The following is a 14,516-nucleotide window of genomic DNA, read 5'->3' as shown; positions in this document are numbered from 1 at the left end:
CTTTCCACTCAGCATATTTCATCCAGAGCTTGCTGTACTGGCATTTTCTGTATTTACCATCAAATATGCAGAGCATTTCTTGTGTGGAAACCAGAGCCGATATATCTGTGTCAAAATGTAGTATCTGGTAACTAAAAATTCACTTTGTGGCATCCAAAGAAATAAGTGTGCTCAGTTGTATGTTCTCCTGGCCTCCAAGTCAAGCAGCACATTCCATTTTGTTGAAAGGCCATCTTTTCTTTTCCTCCTCTTTCCTAAAGTGGTTTTCAGGACTGCTCTGCTGCAGTCTTATCCTGTCTTGACATGCTAGAAGCCCTGGCGCTTGCCAAAAAAATAAATAACAGTGGACTTGATTATACTGGGGTAGACCCATGAAACACAGCACCCGTTTAGTTTGGAGGCCTTTTTCAAGCTACTGAACCAGAGAGCTCAAGTGGACAAGAGGTGTTGGAATAGATGGGTGGTTATATACTGCTACCTTAGAGAAGGCCTCCTTTTTCCTTGAAGTGTCAGTGCAGACATAGTGGACAGGTGCCTTTTGTTTGACCAACCTCCCACTCTCTCCCAGTAGAGGACAGTATGCTTCTTGTGAAGACGCTTTCTGCTGGCTCAGCATCTCCTCACTGGAGAATGTGGGCTGTTGTCCTGTTGAAGGGAAAGATGGATTATGTTTTTATGAGGGCCACCCAGGCATCCCACCACCAACACCACAGTGAGGGCTTGAGGGCGCCTCAGTTTGTTGCACTGGCCATGCAAAAAAAAATGAACCCAGGGCAAGAGCGTTAAATTAACACAACCACATTGGTGGTAGCGTTGAAACGAGTGTCTGTTGTGACAAAAGCTAAGTTCACAGAAATGTCTGTGGAAGTTATGTGGTTGGGTCATGGAAGTTCCACTTGTGGTTGGTGGTGGGCAGGGGCACTTTTTATGCAACAGACAGGAAAAGGGATACACAGCTGGAGTAGTCATTAAGTCCATCATTTCTTGCCTTACCTTGTTTGTCCTCGTCAGGCTATATACTGTAATGCAATGGAACCTCTGAGGCCACACAAGCTTGTAAACCTCCAGTTAGTTTGTTTTTGGAATCCATATCACATACATGTTGGAATTCATGTTTCCTTCAGTGAACCACAGCTCCCCAGTGCCAGCAGCACTCATACATCCCAATACCATGACACATTTTTCCGTTGATTTCACATACAAAGAAATTGACCACTATAGAGACTGTATAATGTGTACTCACTATTACTTTTAAACACAACTTTCACAGCTGACTATGTTGTAAATGGTATTGTCCATCTTAAGCCATGCTGTATTGAGCTGCCAGTACACAGACCTACTGTATGTACCATTGCTATGGTATGCTGCTGCTACATTTCAGTAATTTCAGTAGTTCATTTCCAGTTCTGTGTTCATCATCACATTTTTCCTCTTTGCCATCACTGGTACAGTTTACCTTTCTGTGGCAACAAAGAAATCCCACTGATGATGCAACCAAATTGCACCACTTAAGGCTTATTTTTTTCTATAAAATTTTTGGTCAAAATTCTCATTTGGAGCTTTTGCTATATTAGTGAACAATCTATCAGTTGCGTCGTGCATGTTTTAGTAAGATTCATCTTTGCAAGCAGTAAACAGCGCATGGTGCGTAAGAAATGTGCCGCATTGCCCACTTCAGTTACTCACGAATCTAACTTACCAGTTATTTCCCTGTCTTCTCCCTGCTGTCTTTCTTTATTCAACCACCCATTTATTTGTTCCCCATCTCGCCCCTCTAGCCATCCAGCTCAGTTGAAGGGACAGGGAGGTCCTGGTGTGCCCCAACAGGCTCTGTCCCCAGCCCAGTTGCCAGAGGAGGCAGAGTGCCTGACAGTGCCCAGGTACAAGAGAGACCTGGTGCAGAAGCTGAAGATTCTACGTCAGGAGCTGTCTCAGCAACAGCCTCAGGCGGGCCACTGTCGGATCGAGGTGTGCCGGGAGGAAATATTTGAGGTAAGAACAAATGTAAAATCTAAATCAGAACATGTCCATCTCACAGGAAGTAAGGCCCTACTTGGTAGCCTCATTATTCCTCCGTCCTTTGTGTTCAAGTATCAAAAAAGAAGGCATTTTTAAAGGCGTTCTCGCAAATACCATGCTGCACTTGGGCTCGATTCCTTCACCCTCTCCTGGCCCCTGCTGTCCTGCTCTCACAGAGAATTGGTGCTACAGCCTGCAGTTTCTCTGACTTTGTGGATTATTGGATTATGGATTATTTAAAATTGTTTGCATTATTTATTTTGTGCAAAGTGACGGCTGTCATGTGGGATGAGCAATCACATTAAATGACACCTCTTTTTGTTGAATGCACATAAATGTCGTAGCGGGTGAGAGAGCGTGCTGTGGGTTGGACTTTTGGATCATTTTTAGTCTTTGTATAGTATTTCTGTTATGAATTGCATCAGTTAAAATGAAGAACTTGCAAGGAGTAATCAGGTTTCTGTCATCCTGTGACTGGGCTACGTTGCGCGCGTTCATGTGCATGTATTTGTAATCGTGCTACGGATCAGTGCGCTCACACAAGTCAAATATGACGGACTTTAGGTGTGAAGTGGTTGATTGGCACAGTATGACTGGCCGAGTGTGAGTACATCAACAAGTAGTAGGGATGTCTGCCATAGATCCTGATAGATCGGATCTGGATCTGTTGCCAAGCTGCAATATTTTGAAGATCGAATAAAATGGGTTTCCGCCACAAGATCGGCCGATCTGGTTGCCGTATAACGTTAGTAACTCTGGGCCACACTCCAACACGGTAGGTGCAGTAATGCGCGTCAAAGCTGGTTGCCACTCGACTCCCGCCACCTGCAAGAAGAAGAAAACGCACCACCATGCAGACATGTCCGCGGTGTACCGTGTTGAATAGTTCCACGTTGGACGTTGGATATTCGGCTCCGTAGCTACAGTGGTAGTTCCCCCTCACTGTGCCCGGAATGCTGTGTCATGGTGTAGGGAGCTCGCACGGGAAGTTCTGCGCTAACCGCTGGTTGTTTATACTGGGGACCGTCAATAAATTACTATTGCATTGAAGAAAGTTTGTTAATAAAAGTCATATATTCTAAATCACACCAGAAATTGATCTATTACCATGTCATATGATTTGTCCTACCCCAAATGTATATTGTATGCCCATTTTTTCCAATTTTATCTTTTATTGGATGGACTTTGATTGGATCATTTATTGGGTTAGGGACATGACTCACAGATGTGTTACAAAAGCCAAACAATATTGTTGGTAATGTTGTGTAATAAATAAGTAAATTCAGTAATACTTTGGTTGCATTTTTTTATGCTTTGAGGAGCTATTTTCATAACCATAATTCCACAAATTCACGTTTATAACAAAAGTTCATTAAAAAAAAAAAAAAAGGTACCAGATTGGATCGGCAAGATGATAAAAAAAATCGGATCGGAAGCCAAAAAATCCCTACTAAGTAATGGTGGTAGTGGTAGTGTAGTTGCGTCTTCTGCTGGTAATAAAGCCCATTCATGGCTCATTTGACCTAACACATAGTGACAAAACATTATTTTGTTTATATTAATGTTATATCAGTCAAATTCTACATCATTGAAGGTACCCTACTATTTGTCCCGTGAGTCATTTTTTGAGCAACAAACGTGAGAAAAGTTTTAGAGAAGAGGCACTCTCTTTCCACTGCCAGGTTTTCATGGCATCATGAAGGAAAACAATAGTGGCAATTAGTACTTCTTGGAGCCACAGACTGTACACTGTCAACAAACACAGCTCATTTGTATGAAAGCTACAGACACACATAATGGTGTGTTCCCAGTAGGGCTTACTAAAAGCGCTTTTAAACTGTCTAAATTCCAGCATCATAGCTAGATTTTGGCCAACACGCTTCCAATACACTCAGGGACCTCTGAGACTTGAAAGTGTTAAAAAATAGTATAATACTGGACCTTTTTATTAAAATTTTCTCAAAAAGGGACAAATTGATTTATTACACTCATGCCTATCACAAGCTATCATTCATCTAACGCACACGTGCACCTGTGAGCTGACATATACGTGACAGACACACACAAGACATCCAATTCATGCATGCATATGAAATGTATTATCTGCCTCTCAAAGGACGAAGTCCAAACATCCAGCAAACAATGGAATGCACTCATAATCTTTGCAGTTTACTGGCAATTACTTTCACCGTGTTTACGATGTGCCTCTGAAAAGTGCCCGGGGCAGCGCAGTACCAATACACCACTTTATGATTTCCAGGGAAAAGCAGATCAAAACCTCACACAACCTCAAAGAAAGTCGTTCTGTTCCTTTTCCTTCTCCCAATCCTTTGTTCGACCCAGGCGAGGCATTCTTTTTGGATGATTTCAGCAGCTAAAAAGCTGGGATGGGGAGGGAGCGGAAAGAAGGCAACAGCGGTGAACATTCGGTGCCAGACCTAACTTCACAGCTTCGAGTTGAGCAATGAAAAATATGACTTCATCCCCATTGCGCTTGACAGATGTAGAAGTGTGAAACACTAGCGCTTGCAGATCCACACTGTCTGGACCAGCTCAAAGGCACGTACTCACTCGGCTCAGCTTGTGACTGATTTATATTGACCTACATCCTGTAGCGCATATTACATTTGTAGAAATCACTATAATGCATGTGGTTGAGGTGAAGTGTTTTTATTAACATGAGCTGGTGGTTTACACAAAGCTCTGCTGCTACTTTACACAGCTGCGTCAGCCGTTTCTTCACATTTAATAGTTCAAAAGTAAATGTTGTTAAAATCCACAGAGCTCTGTCATTTGTTGTCGCTGTGGGCAGAGATGTTTACTGAGACACGGCCTCCCCAGAGATGTCGACTGTTATGTAATGTTAAAAGAAAATAATTGAGTGGGTAAAAAATGGTGGGTTGCTTGGAGTGCCTTAGCAATATTTAGGCTATGTACAGTATTTAGTAGTAGTAGTAGTAGTAGTAGTAGCAATAATAGTAGTAATAGCAATAGTAGTAATACATTGCATTGAACTATAATTATTGCCAGACTGCTAAAGGCAGACCTCCACCAAGACTTAAACTTTTATCACCCATCAGATTATGTTTACACTTTGTTCCCTTAGATCTGGATGCCTCATTTCGACTTTCAAGATCTTTTATAAGCACACAAATAACAAGCTAACTTGAGAGATTTGACAGCGGTATAAACAAATTAAAGTGTGTGTGTGTGTGTGTGGGTGTGTGTGTGTGTGTGTGTGTGTGTGTGTGTCTGTGTTTGTGTGTGTGTATGCACATGTGCATGTTTTAGTGTTTTGTAAAAAAAAAAAGAAAATCTATCTTGAAATCAGTCTTACCAATAAAATGTGTATCCATTTTTGATGCCGCTTATCCAGGGTCGCGGGGGCATTCTGGAGCCTATCCCAGCTGACCTTGGGCGAGAGGCGGGGTACAGCGGGTTACATCGGCAGCCAATCGCAGAGCACATATACAGTATATATATTCATACCCATGGACAATTTAGAGTTGCCAATTAACCTGCATGTTTTTTGGAATGTGGGAGGAAACTGGAGCACCCGGAGAAAACCCACGCACGCACGCACGCACGCACGCACGCATGGGCAGAGCATGCAAACTCCACACAGAGATGCCCAAGTGGAGATTCGAACCCAGGTTTTCCCGATCTCCTTACGGTGTGGCCAATGTGCCAACCACTTGGCCTACAATAAAATGTATAAAAATAAATTAATAACAGTTGTGTATTATTCCTGAATTTGTGTTACAGGTTATTTGCTCCCTCAAAATAGATTTATTATTTATTTATAGAGGAGGAGTGGAATAGAGAAAATTAATATCCAAATTATTAAAGTGCATCATCTACGGCAGTGATTCTCAACTGCTGGGTTGTGACCTAAAAGTGGGTGGCGGAGCCGTTTTCAGTGGGTTGGGGGGTCTTTGCCAAAGAAAAGAAACTGTAATGACCCGATGTTCGTGAATGCACTTTGCGTCTGTGCTATTCTCTTGCTATGCCACCGCGAGGTGTGTGCCACTGAGTGTGGATTTAACTCGCGGTCTGTCTGATACACAGCTGCAAATATCTGCTATTCTTTTGTAGAAGTGTGCACCATAAAAGTACAGTATGATAAGACTGGGAGGCTTTTCATGCCCAATTTGATCTGTTGACCCAGGCTGAGGGGTGGTCTACAGAAGAAATGGTCCTTCTGTTGTTATTATTAAACTTACCTACCAAGCAACTGTACGTTATTTCTTTAAAGATTGTCTTGAGACGTGTGACCTCTCATCCAGGTCCTTGTGCAAAAGCTCTGATTCAACTACCCAGATATAACATATACTGTCAAAACCTTGACAGATATTTTTGTTCAAATAATTTTTGAATTTGTGGATAAAAACATATTGTTTGTACTGAAATTATCATTGAACTTATTTTATGTTGTTACACTGTGTTATTTTGCACTAACTCAAATTTATACTGCACTTGAATGTCTTTTCAGTAAAGGGACTGTTTGCAACTGGCTCAAAATTACTCCGCCAGTGCTGAGCAAAGGCTCCATGGAGCTGTGTAACCATTACAAACAGTCCCTTTATATTTAGAATTAAAATAAATACATGTCATTGATGAGAACCACTGATCTAGGGCTCTAGTGTAGCCAAAATGTATTGATTCCAAACACAAGAGTCTTTTATGATCTCTGTTTCTGTTCTGTGATTTAGTCTATGCACTGTATAAAATGAATCAACTTATTTGGATTATTTGGATTTGTTCAACCACAGGAGTCATACCGGCAGGTGATGAAAATGCGACCGAAGGATTTGTGGAAAAGACTGATGATCAAATTCAGAGGAGAGGAGGGTCTAGACTACGGTGGTGTGGCAAGGTAGTGCGACCTAGTTGTACACGATGTAGTCATATTATAGTCAACCCAATTATATTTTATTTCTGTGTTTTAGGGAATGGTTATACTTGTTGTCCCATGAGATGCTGAACCCTTACTACGGCTTGTTCCAGTACTCCAGAGATGACATCTACACTTTACAGATTAACCCCGACTCTGCTGTCAACCCGGTAAGAACGATTTAGTTCATACGCACATGTCTGGACACACGAAAAGAGAAACACAAAAGACCTTCTTAACAATGTACATATTCATATATTGTGTCATTTGCAGGAGCACCTGTCATATTTCCACTTTGTGGGTCGCATCATGGGCATGGCCGTGTTCCACGGCCACTACATCGACGGAGGCTTCACTCTGCCTTTTTACAAACAACTGTTGGGAAAGCCCATCACACTGGACGACATGGAGTCTGTGGACCCCGACCTACACAACAGCCTCGTTTGGATCCTGTAAGACTTGTCTGAGAGCACTACATTAGTCACCCTACCTACCTTTATCATCATTCATTTCCCCGTACATACAGTCACCCCTCACATTTCAGCAACCATTTTTATTATAGTATATTTTATGTTGCCCCTCGATGAACTGCAGCTGTCCAGAGGGACGACCACAATGCTGGACTGTAGGCAAGACACAATGATCTTAATACTCATTGGTGTCGCCAGCTATTTAGACAATCATGGCTGTGTGTTGACTCATTTTCTGTGGTTAGTAAATCTATTGCTATACAAGCTGGACGCTGACTACTCGAAAGTATATCCAAGGTTACTTATATACAGTCATAAAAGTGCTTGCTGAAATGTGAGAGGTGTACACACTTTTGTGAGATACTGGACCACGTAGTTTGCATCACGTATACAGTAACAAATATATTTTGAATTGCATAGGAAGTACTAAAGTAGTAGTCAGTATTAGGGGTGCCACGAGAAACCCAACTCATGAGACGAGAAGATCCACGGGATTAGGCCCACTAGAACGAGAAGAGATTTTAACGTTAAATTTAATAAAATTACAATGAAAAAATATGACTGGACAAACAAACTTTTTTTGTTTAACTCAGTCACAAAACAATGCAGGTGCATTTTGAAATGTTTATTGTCCCACAAATTCACGCTCAAAGATATTTGAAGAAGATACTGTCAACGTTTTTTGAAACCAAATAAACCACTGTGATGGTAATATGCCAGTGATGTGAAAAAGTGTTTGTCCACTTCCTGATTGCTTACTTATTTGCGTTTGTCACACTTAAATGTTTCAGATCCATCCATCCATTTTCTATGCCGATTATCCTAATTAAGGTAGCAGGGGTATGCTGGAGCCTATCCCAGCTGACTTTGGGCGAGAGGCAGGGTACACCTGGACTGGTCGCCAGCCAATCAGAGGGCACATATAGACAAACAACCCTTTACTCTCACATTCATACCTACGGACAATTTTGAGCATGCACATTTTTCAAATGTGGGAGGAAACCAGTGTAAAAAAAAAAAAAAAAAAAAACGACAGGGAAAACATCCACGCAGAGATGCCCAAAGGAGATTGGAACGACCCCAGATCTTCCCGATATCCTGACTGTGTGGCCAACATGCTAACCACTAGGCCACCGTGCGGCCATGTTTTAGATCATCGAAGAAATTTAAATATTAGTCAATGACAACACAACTGAACACAAAATGCATTTTTCAAAAGACAACCCCTTTAGTACCGGCCGTTTTAGACAATTTTGACTGATCTTTCAAGGTGCACAGTTCATGCTCAAAGACCCTCCGATATGGCTGAATTACAACAATTCTGCAAAGATGAGTGAGCTAAATTCCTCCACAGCGCTGTAAGTGACTCATTGCAAGTTATTGCAATGCACTTGTTGCTGCTGAGTTATTAGGTTTAGGGGGCAATCACTTTTTCACACGGGGCCATGTAGGTTTGGATTTTTTTTCTCCCTTAATAATAAAAAGTTGCATTTAAAAACTTAATTTTGTGTTCAGTTGTGTTGTCATTGACTAATATTTCAATTATTTTGATGATCTGAAACATTTAAAGGGATTTGGTCCCGCGAGACCAGTTCTGGTCAGATTTCCATGACGAGGAACGTAGTTCTGCTTAGTCGCTGGGTCATTTAAGTAAAGAGTTTGGCTTCTCAAAACAATATGCGTTCAAAAGAGAATATATTCGCATCATAAAAATGCCTACTCAAAAAATCAGACCTCACAAATTGCTCGCCGTTAAATTTGTCTCCCGCTGTGTCCCTTCGCACTGTCGCCTCTCCATTCGTGTGTATGTGATGAAGATGCTCGCATCGGCGGAGCGCCACGGCCATCTTGTTTATGTGGGCGGAAGAAGATGCATCTTCATCACATACACACGAATGGTGAAGCGACAGTGCGCAGGGACACGGTGAGAGACAAATATAACGCTGAGAAATTTGTGAGGTCTGATTTTATTTTAATTTTTTTTCTTCCCAGGAGGCATTTTTGTCTCACTCCCACGCGCCTGTTTGGTGGATACTTCACCCTTGTTGATGGCTTGTATTTAATTCCCGAATAAATGCATGACGGAAGAAACACTTATATGCGCACCGTTACTGTCTAAATATATCGACCGTGTTGCCAAATTGTCAACATGGATCTCTTCTGTGTATGAGGTGTGTTATGAAACGGAACCAGTGATCGCAGGTGCTTGGAAGTTGGTGTTCAGCTGAATGCAATGAGCGTCAATAGAACTTCTCAGTGATTTAAAGGTGCAGACAAGTCCGAACATCTACTGGGTTTGATCTGACAAATCTTTAAGTAAAGTTGATCAAATGTAGAATTACTACATTCTGTTTGGACGTCAATAAGTAGCAAACAGCTGTTTAACTCTGATTGGGAAAAAAAACAGCCACACGTCACTCGCTGACACTGACAATTGATTGTAGGGTTTAAAGTGTGCCTAAAGCACTTAGTGTGCTTCCAATAATGCCTATTATCATTCACAGTAGCGATGCCATACTTCAGTCGGATTGGATTCTGGCTTTTTTTTTTTAATTCCTAAGTACTTGAAAGTACGTTTTAGCAGGTAGTTGCCAGCCTACTATTAGGTAGAATGCACTGCTCCCATGTGCCAAGCCAGTAATGTTTAATAAGTCTTGTCACATCAAATGAGCCTAACCAGCAACTTTCTCCCCAGGGACAATGACATCACTGGTGTCCTGGACCACACCTTCTGCGTAGAGCACAATGCCTATGGAGAAATCATCCAGCACGAGCTCAAACCCAATGGAAAGAGCATTTCTGTCTCAGAGGACACCAAAAAGGAGTATGTCAGGTATGATGAATAAAGTCACTACATGCCAGGTGACATCGCTATCTACTGGCATGGCATGCATATTGCAGCATTTTTATTCATGTTGCAAAACATTTTTCCACAGTGTTTCTGCTCTCTGTACAGGTTGTATGTTAACTGGCGTTTCCTCCATGGCATTGAGGCTCAGTTTTTGGCCCTGCAGAAAGGCTTCAATGAGGTCATCCCGCAGCATCTGCTCAAGTCCTTTGACGAGAAGGAGCTGGAGGTACTAGAGAAAAAGACATTAGAGGGCGCCAATCATTATCACGCTTCTCAATTCTTCCCTTGCGCTGTGCTCCTCCAGCTGATTGTGTGCGGCCTGGGGAAAATCGACGTCTCTGACTGGAAGTCTAACACGCGTCTGAAACACTGCACGCCCGACAGCAACATAGTCAAGTGGTTCTGGAAGGCAGTGGAGTCGTTTGATGAGGAAAGGAGGGCCCGCCTGCTGCAGTTTGTCACAGGCTCCTCCAGAGTGCCCTTGCAGGGCTTCAAGGCGCTACAAGGTGCAAGGCTGACACACTCATGTGTTGCCGCCCAGCCAAATGTTTGCTCTGCTTTACGGGGGCGTGGGGGGGTGACCTCATCGTTTCGCTTGCTGTAAGTGCACCTGTAAAATGTTTTTTTTTTTTTTTTTTTTTTTTTTTTTTTTTTTTCCCCCTGCAGGTGCTGCAGGGCCACGACTCTTCACCATTCATCAGATTGATGCCAACACCAACAACTTGCCCAAAGCCCACACCTGGTTGGTCTCTCTCTCTGTCTCTCTATCGCTTCTCTCACTCACAAGCACATTTGTCTCCTTCAGTTCAGCAACCACAGTATTACGGCTCCTTAATTTCAAACTCATTTTTACCATAACATCCGTGAAGTTCTTGGCATTTAATACACCAACGGTCTTTAAGAAGACAAGAAAGTCCAAATAACAGATTACAGTACATATGATAATAATATTCGTAGGCCTAATTTCCATTAAACCTTTTCTTATAACAAACTTTTGACTTTTTTTACATAATCAACACTGTTTGTTCTGGCCTTTGTTGACAGTATTGTGACCATGTATGTGATTAGTAATGCTTTGTTATATGCCTTTCTTCTTGTATTGTTTTATTATTTTATTTATTAGTCATTCATTGTGTGTATTAAAATGTTACCAAAGTTTTATTAATAGTGTTTTTTAATATTGTATTGATTGTTAATTATTTTGTTATTTATTATACTTGTTAGTTTATTTATTACCAAAACATGTATTAATATTGCTGTTGTTTTATTTATTGTATTTTGTATTTATTATTACCAAAACTGTATAGCAGTTGTTAATTGTGGTGTTTATTATTACATATATTATATACATATTAGGGCTGTCAAATGATTACAAATTTTAATCAAATTAATCAGTTTTCCACTTAATCGTAATTAATTACCATTTGCAACTGTGTGTGAAATATGCCCATTTTTACTGTATTTTATGAACAAGAAGATAAATGACAGGACACAATTACATATACATTTGTATGTATTAACAGCTCCAAATGAACTGAAAACGTATCTCAAGCTAAAAGGTAGCACACACGTCTGAAAATCTATTTGTCTAACACTAGTCTCGTTAATAGTAGCACAACATTTGAATCACACTTTAACTGATATTATGCGCCATGAAGAGCTGCGTTCAAGGGACACCAAGTAATGTAAGTGTAGATGTATTTTCTGGGATTTCCGAGCGTAATTAAATGCATCACATTGTACTTCCGCAGTAAGAGTTACGTTAGTGAGTGATAACAATATCCACTTATTGTTTTTCCTTGTCTTTCTGTTTATTTAGACCACACATACACGCATAATTCAGACATTATTGTGATTTTAGTACTGTCTGTGAATGCATCCCGCGGCCGTCTCGTGACAGTGAGGAAGTGCCGTTCCGAGGAGGGCTAGAGACGTGTTTTGTGAGTCGGTGATACATACAGTATATGGTGTTGGAATTGCACTGCTGTTGATGTGTTCAGGTCAGAATAAAGTTATAAAAGAGCGTCAGACTTTGTCTGACTGTGCGGGGAGCTACACTGTGCTTCCTTCCATCTGCCGTCGTAACAGAGGTATGGCTTGACATGATGCGCTTGATGCTAATTATGCTAAAAATTGTAACGTAATTAATGAAATAAATTAGTTACCGCCGTTATTGTTGACAGCCCTAATACATATACATTTTTTAATGTATTTGTTACCCAAATGTTATTAGTAAAGTTAATAATTTTCTTGTTAGTATACTTAGTTGTTATTGTTTGCCGGCAAAATGTAATACATGACTTTGACTGAGTTGCTTTTGTCTCTTCCAGCTTCAACCGCATCGACATTCCGCCTTACGAGAGCTACGACAAGCTGTACGACAAGCTGCTGACCGCAATCGAGGAGACGTGCGGCTTTGCGGTGGAATGAGACACATCTTTTTGCGCGCGTGCGCGCATGTGTATCTGTGCACGAGTGCATGCTGGTGTGTTGACGTGTGACTGTACGAAGGACACCACAACTGAGCATCCCCGCAGTCTTCCTCTTTGTGTTCTCGCTGCTGTCCACGTTCTTCCCCGTGTCAGTATGACTTTGTTCAGTGTTTCTTTGTGTTGTAGCAGCATCATTTCATCAGCAACATGCAGACGCTACTGTGACCTCTCGCCATGTCGTCTTCAGGTAGCCACTTCTTGCCCACACGCTCTCTTTCCATGTTTATGAAGGTGGAGGGACACACATTCATCCTACCTCAGTCCAAACCCTTACGTATGCGTGTGTGTGTGTGTGAGAGACAGAGTTCAATTGAGACGGTGTTTAAAAATAAGGACTCTGGTGAAGAAGATGTGTGCATGTGTGTCTCTTTTTTGTTGTTTTCTTTTTATAGGCCAATTGTTCTCACATTCACCCACATGGTTTTACACTTTTCCTGTCCCCATCACATGTCACCGCCGCAAAGTGTTGCCGGGCAGATTATTTTCACTTCTCTCTTCTCACTGTAAAGCACTTTAAAGCAAGTGAGTGATGGTGTCAGGAGTGCTTTTTTTTTCTTTTCCACATGACTTTAAAAATGTATCATTATTATGTTAAGAGATATACGGAGGAAATCATATCTGAACACCTGCATTGTTTGAGAATATATATATATGTACAAATATATGATTTTTCTATGTGTTTGCTTGTGGTTTGTCTTTCACAGACCTCTTTGCATTCTCAGGTGAACTGCTTTTTTTTATTCTTCTCTTGTTGGGTGCTGGGAAGTGTGATTTTTTTTTTTTTAACATGATAAAATGAGAAGGCACCTGACTTCTGATTTATTATTATTATTATTATTATTGAATAGTCCTCTCATCGCAGCTTGAAGCAACACGGGGATGTTTCCACTAAATTGGAAGCAGCACAGAGGACAATAGTTTCATATCTAAATAAATGTGTTTCAATTAGTAACAATAAAACAGACTAATTGCTCAGAAAATATGCCTATTTATGTGCGTACTGTAGCTATTTCTTTTTATTGTTATCGGAGACAGAAGAACAACCCAATGCAATGCATGTACTATTTGCGTACATCATGTACCAAACAGATCACATACTGTATATGCACACATGTAAGACTGTCCACTGGTGATCTTCATTTTGTGTTTTCTGGCTTCTTCACTCGTCCCTGCAAACGATTTTGGGCATTTTTTTAGGGCTTCGAGGCCAAATTGTTCCCACTATAAACAAAAGTATTGGAAGTGAACACCATCCCTTAACAAAAACGCTGATTGCAACGAATTCTGTACTTTTTCCAGGCTTTGTATTTATTATTACAGTAAATGTTAATAGATTTTTTTTCACCTTAGCTGCTCTGTGACACCTGTACATAAGGTCAGTAAAGATGCAAAGGTAAAAATATAACATAAAAGAACATTCTTGTACTATTACAGAAAGCGGAGCAATAAAACACTGCTGTCTGGATATGACAGCTTTATGTTTATAGAACAATGTGTCTTTCTTTTTCCTTCAAATTTCCTAACGAATGTTGATGACTCTTAATGCTTCTTACGTCACCAAAGTCGCCTTTTATGACGTCACATTAAACGGCTATAGCAGGTCAATTTCCATTTCCTGTCTATATTAAGACGAAAAACTCGACTTCTCAAACCCGTAAAAGTTAAAACAAAAAAATGATTCAACATATTTCTGCAGAAAATATGGCTTAAATGGCACAAATTTAGGACACGGAACAGCCAGCATATCGCATAGATTACCGACAGCGCCTTGTAGTTTTGCGACACTTTTT

General features: G+C 40.9%; 1 protein-coding gene across 1 annotated transcript in view; it reads left to right on the top strand.

The window, feature by feature from the left end:
* Positions 1-14,184, top strand: part of LOC129182523 (E3 ubiquitin-protein ligase SMURF2-like) — a 66,355-nt gene extending 52,171 nt beyond the window's left edge. The window contains exons 12-20 of the mRNA XM_054778766.1: positions 1,779-1,992; positions 6,792-6,895; positions 6,969-7,083; positions 7,187-7,365; positions 10,079-10,216; positions 10,340-10,460; positions 10,539-10,740; positions 10,901-10,976; positions 12,565-14,184. Of these exons, the coding sequence (XP_054634741.1) occupies positions 1,779-1,992; positions 6,792-6,895; positions 6,969-7,083; positions 7,187-7,365; positions 10,079-10,216; positions 10,340-10,460; positions 10,539-10,740; positions 10,901-10,976; positions 12,565-12,664 (1,249 nt within the window). The 3' untranslated portion in view covers positions 12,665-14,184. The remainder of the gene's footprint in view (positions 1-1,778; positions 1,993-6,791; positions 6,896-6,968; positions 7,084-7,186; positions 7,366-10,078; positions 10,217-10,339; positions 10,461-10,538; positions 10,741-10,900; positions 10,977-12,564) is intronic.
* Positions 14,185-14,516: the final 332 nt, after the last annotated feature.

Source organism: Dunckerocampus dactyliophorus, chromosome 6 (genome assembly GCF_027744805.1).
Source record: "Dunckerocampus dactyliophorus isolate RoL2022-P2 chromosome 6, RoL_Ddac_1.1, whole genome shotgun sequence".
NCBI lineage: Eukaryota > Metazoa > Chordata > Actinopteri > Syngnathiformes > Syngnathidae > Dunckerocampus > Dunckerocampus dactyliophorus.
Note: the sequence above shows the minus strand (reverse complement) of the source record. Positions and strands in the feature narration are given on the sequence as shown.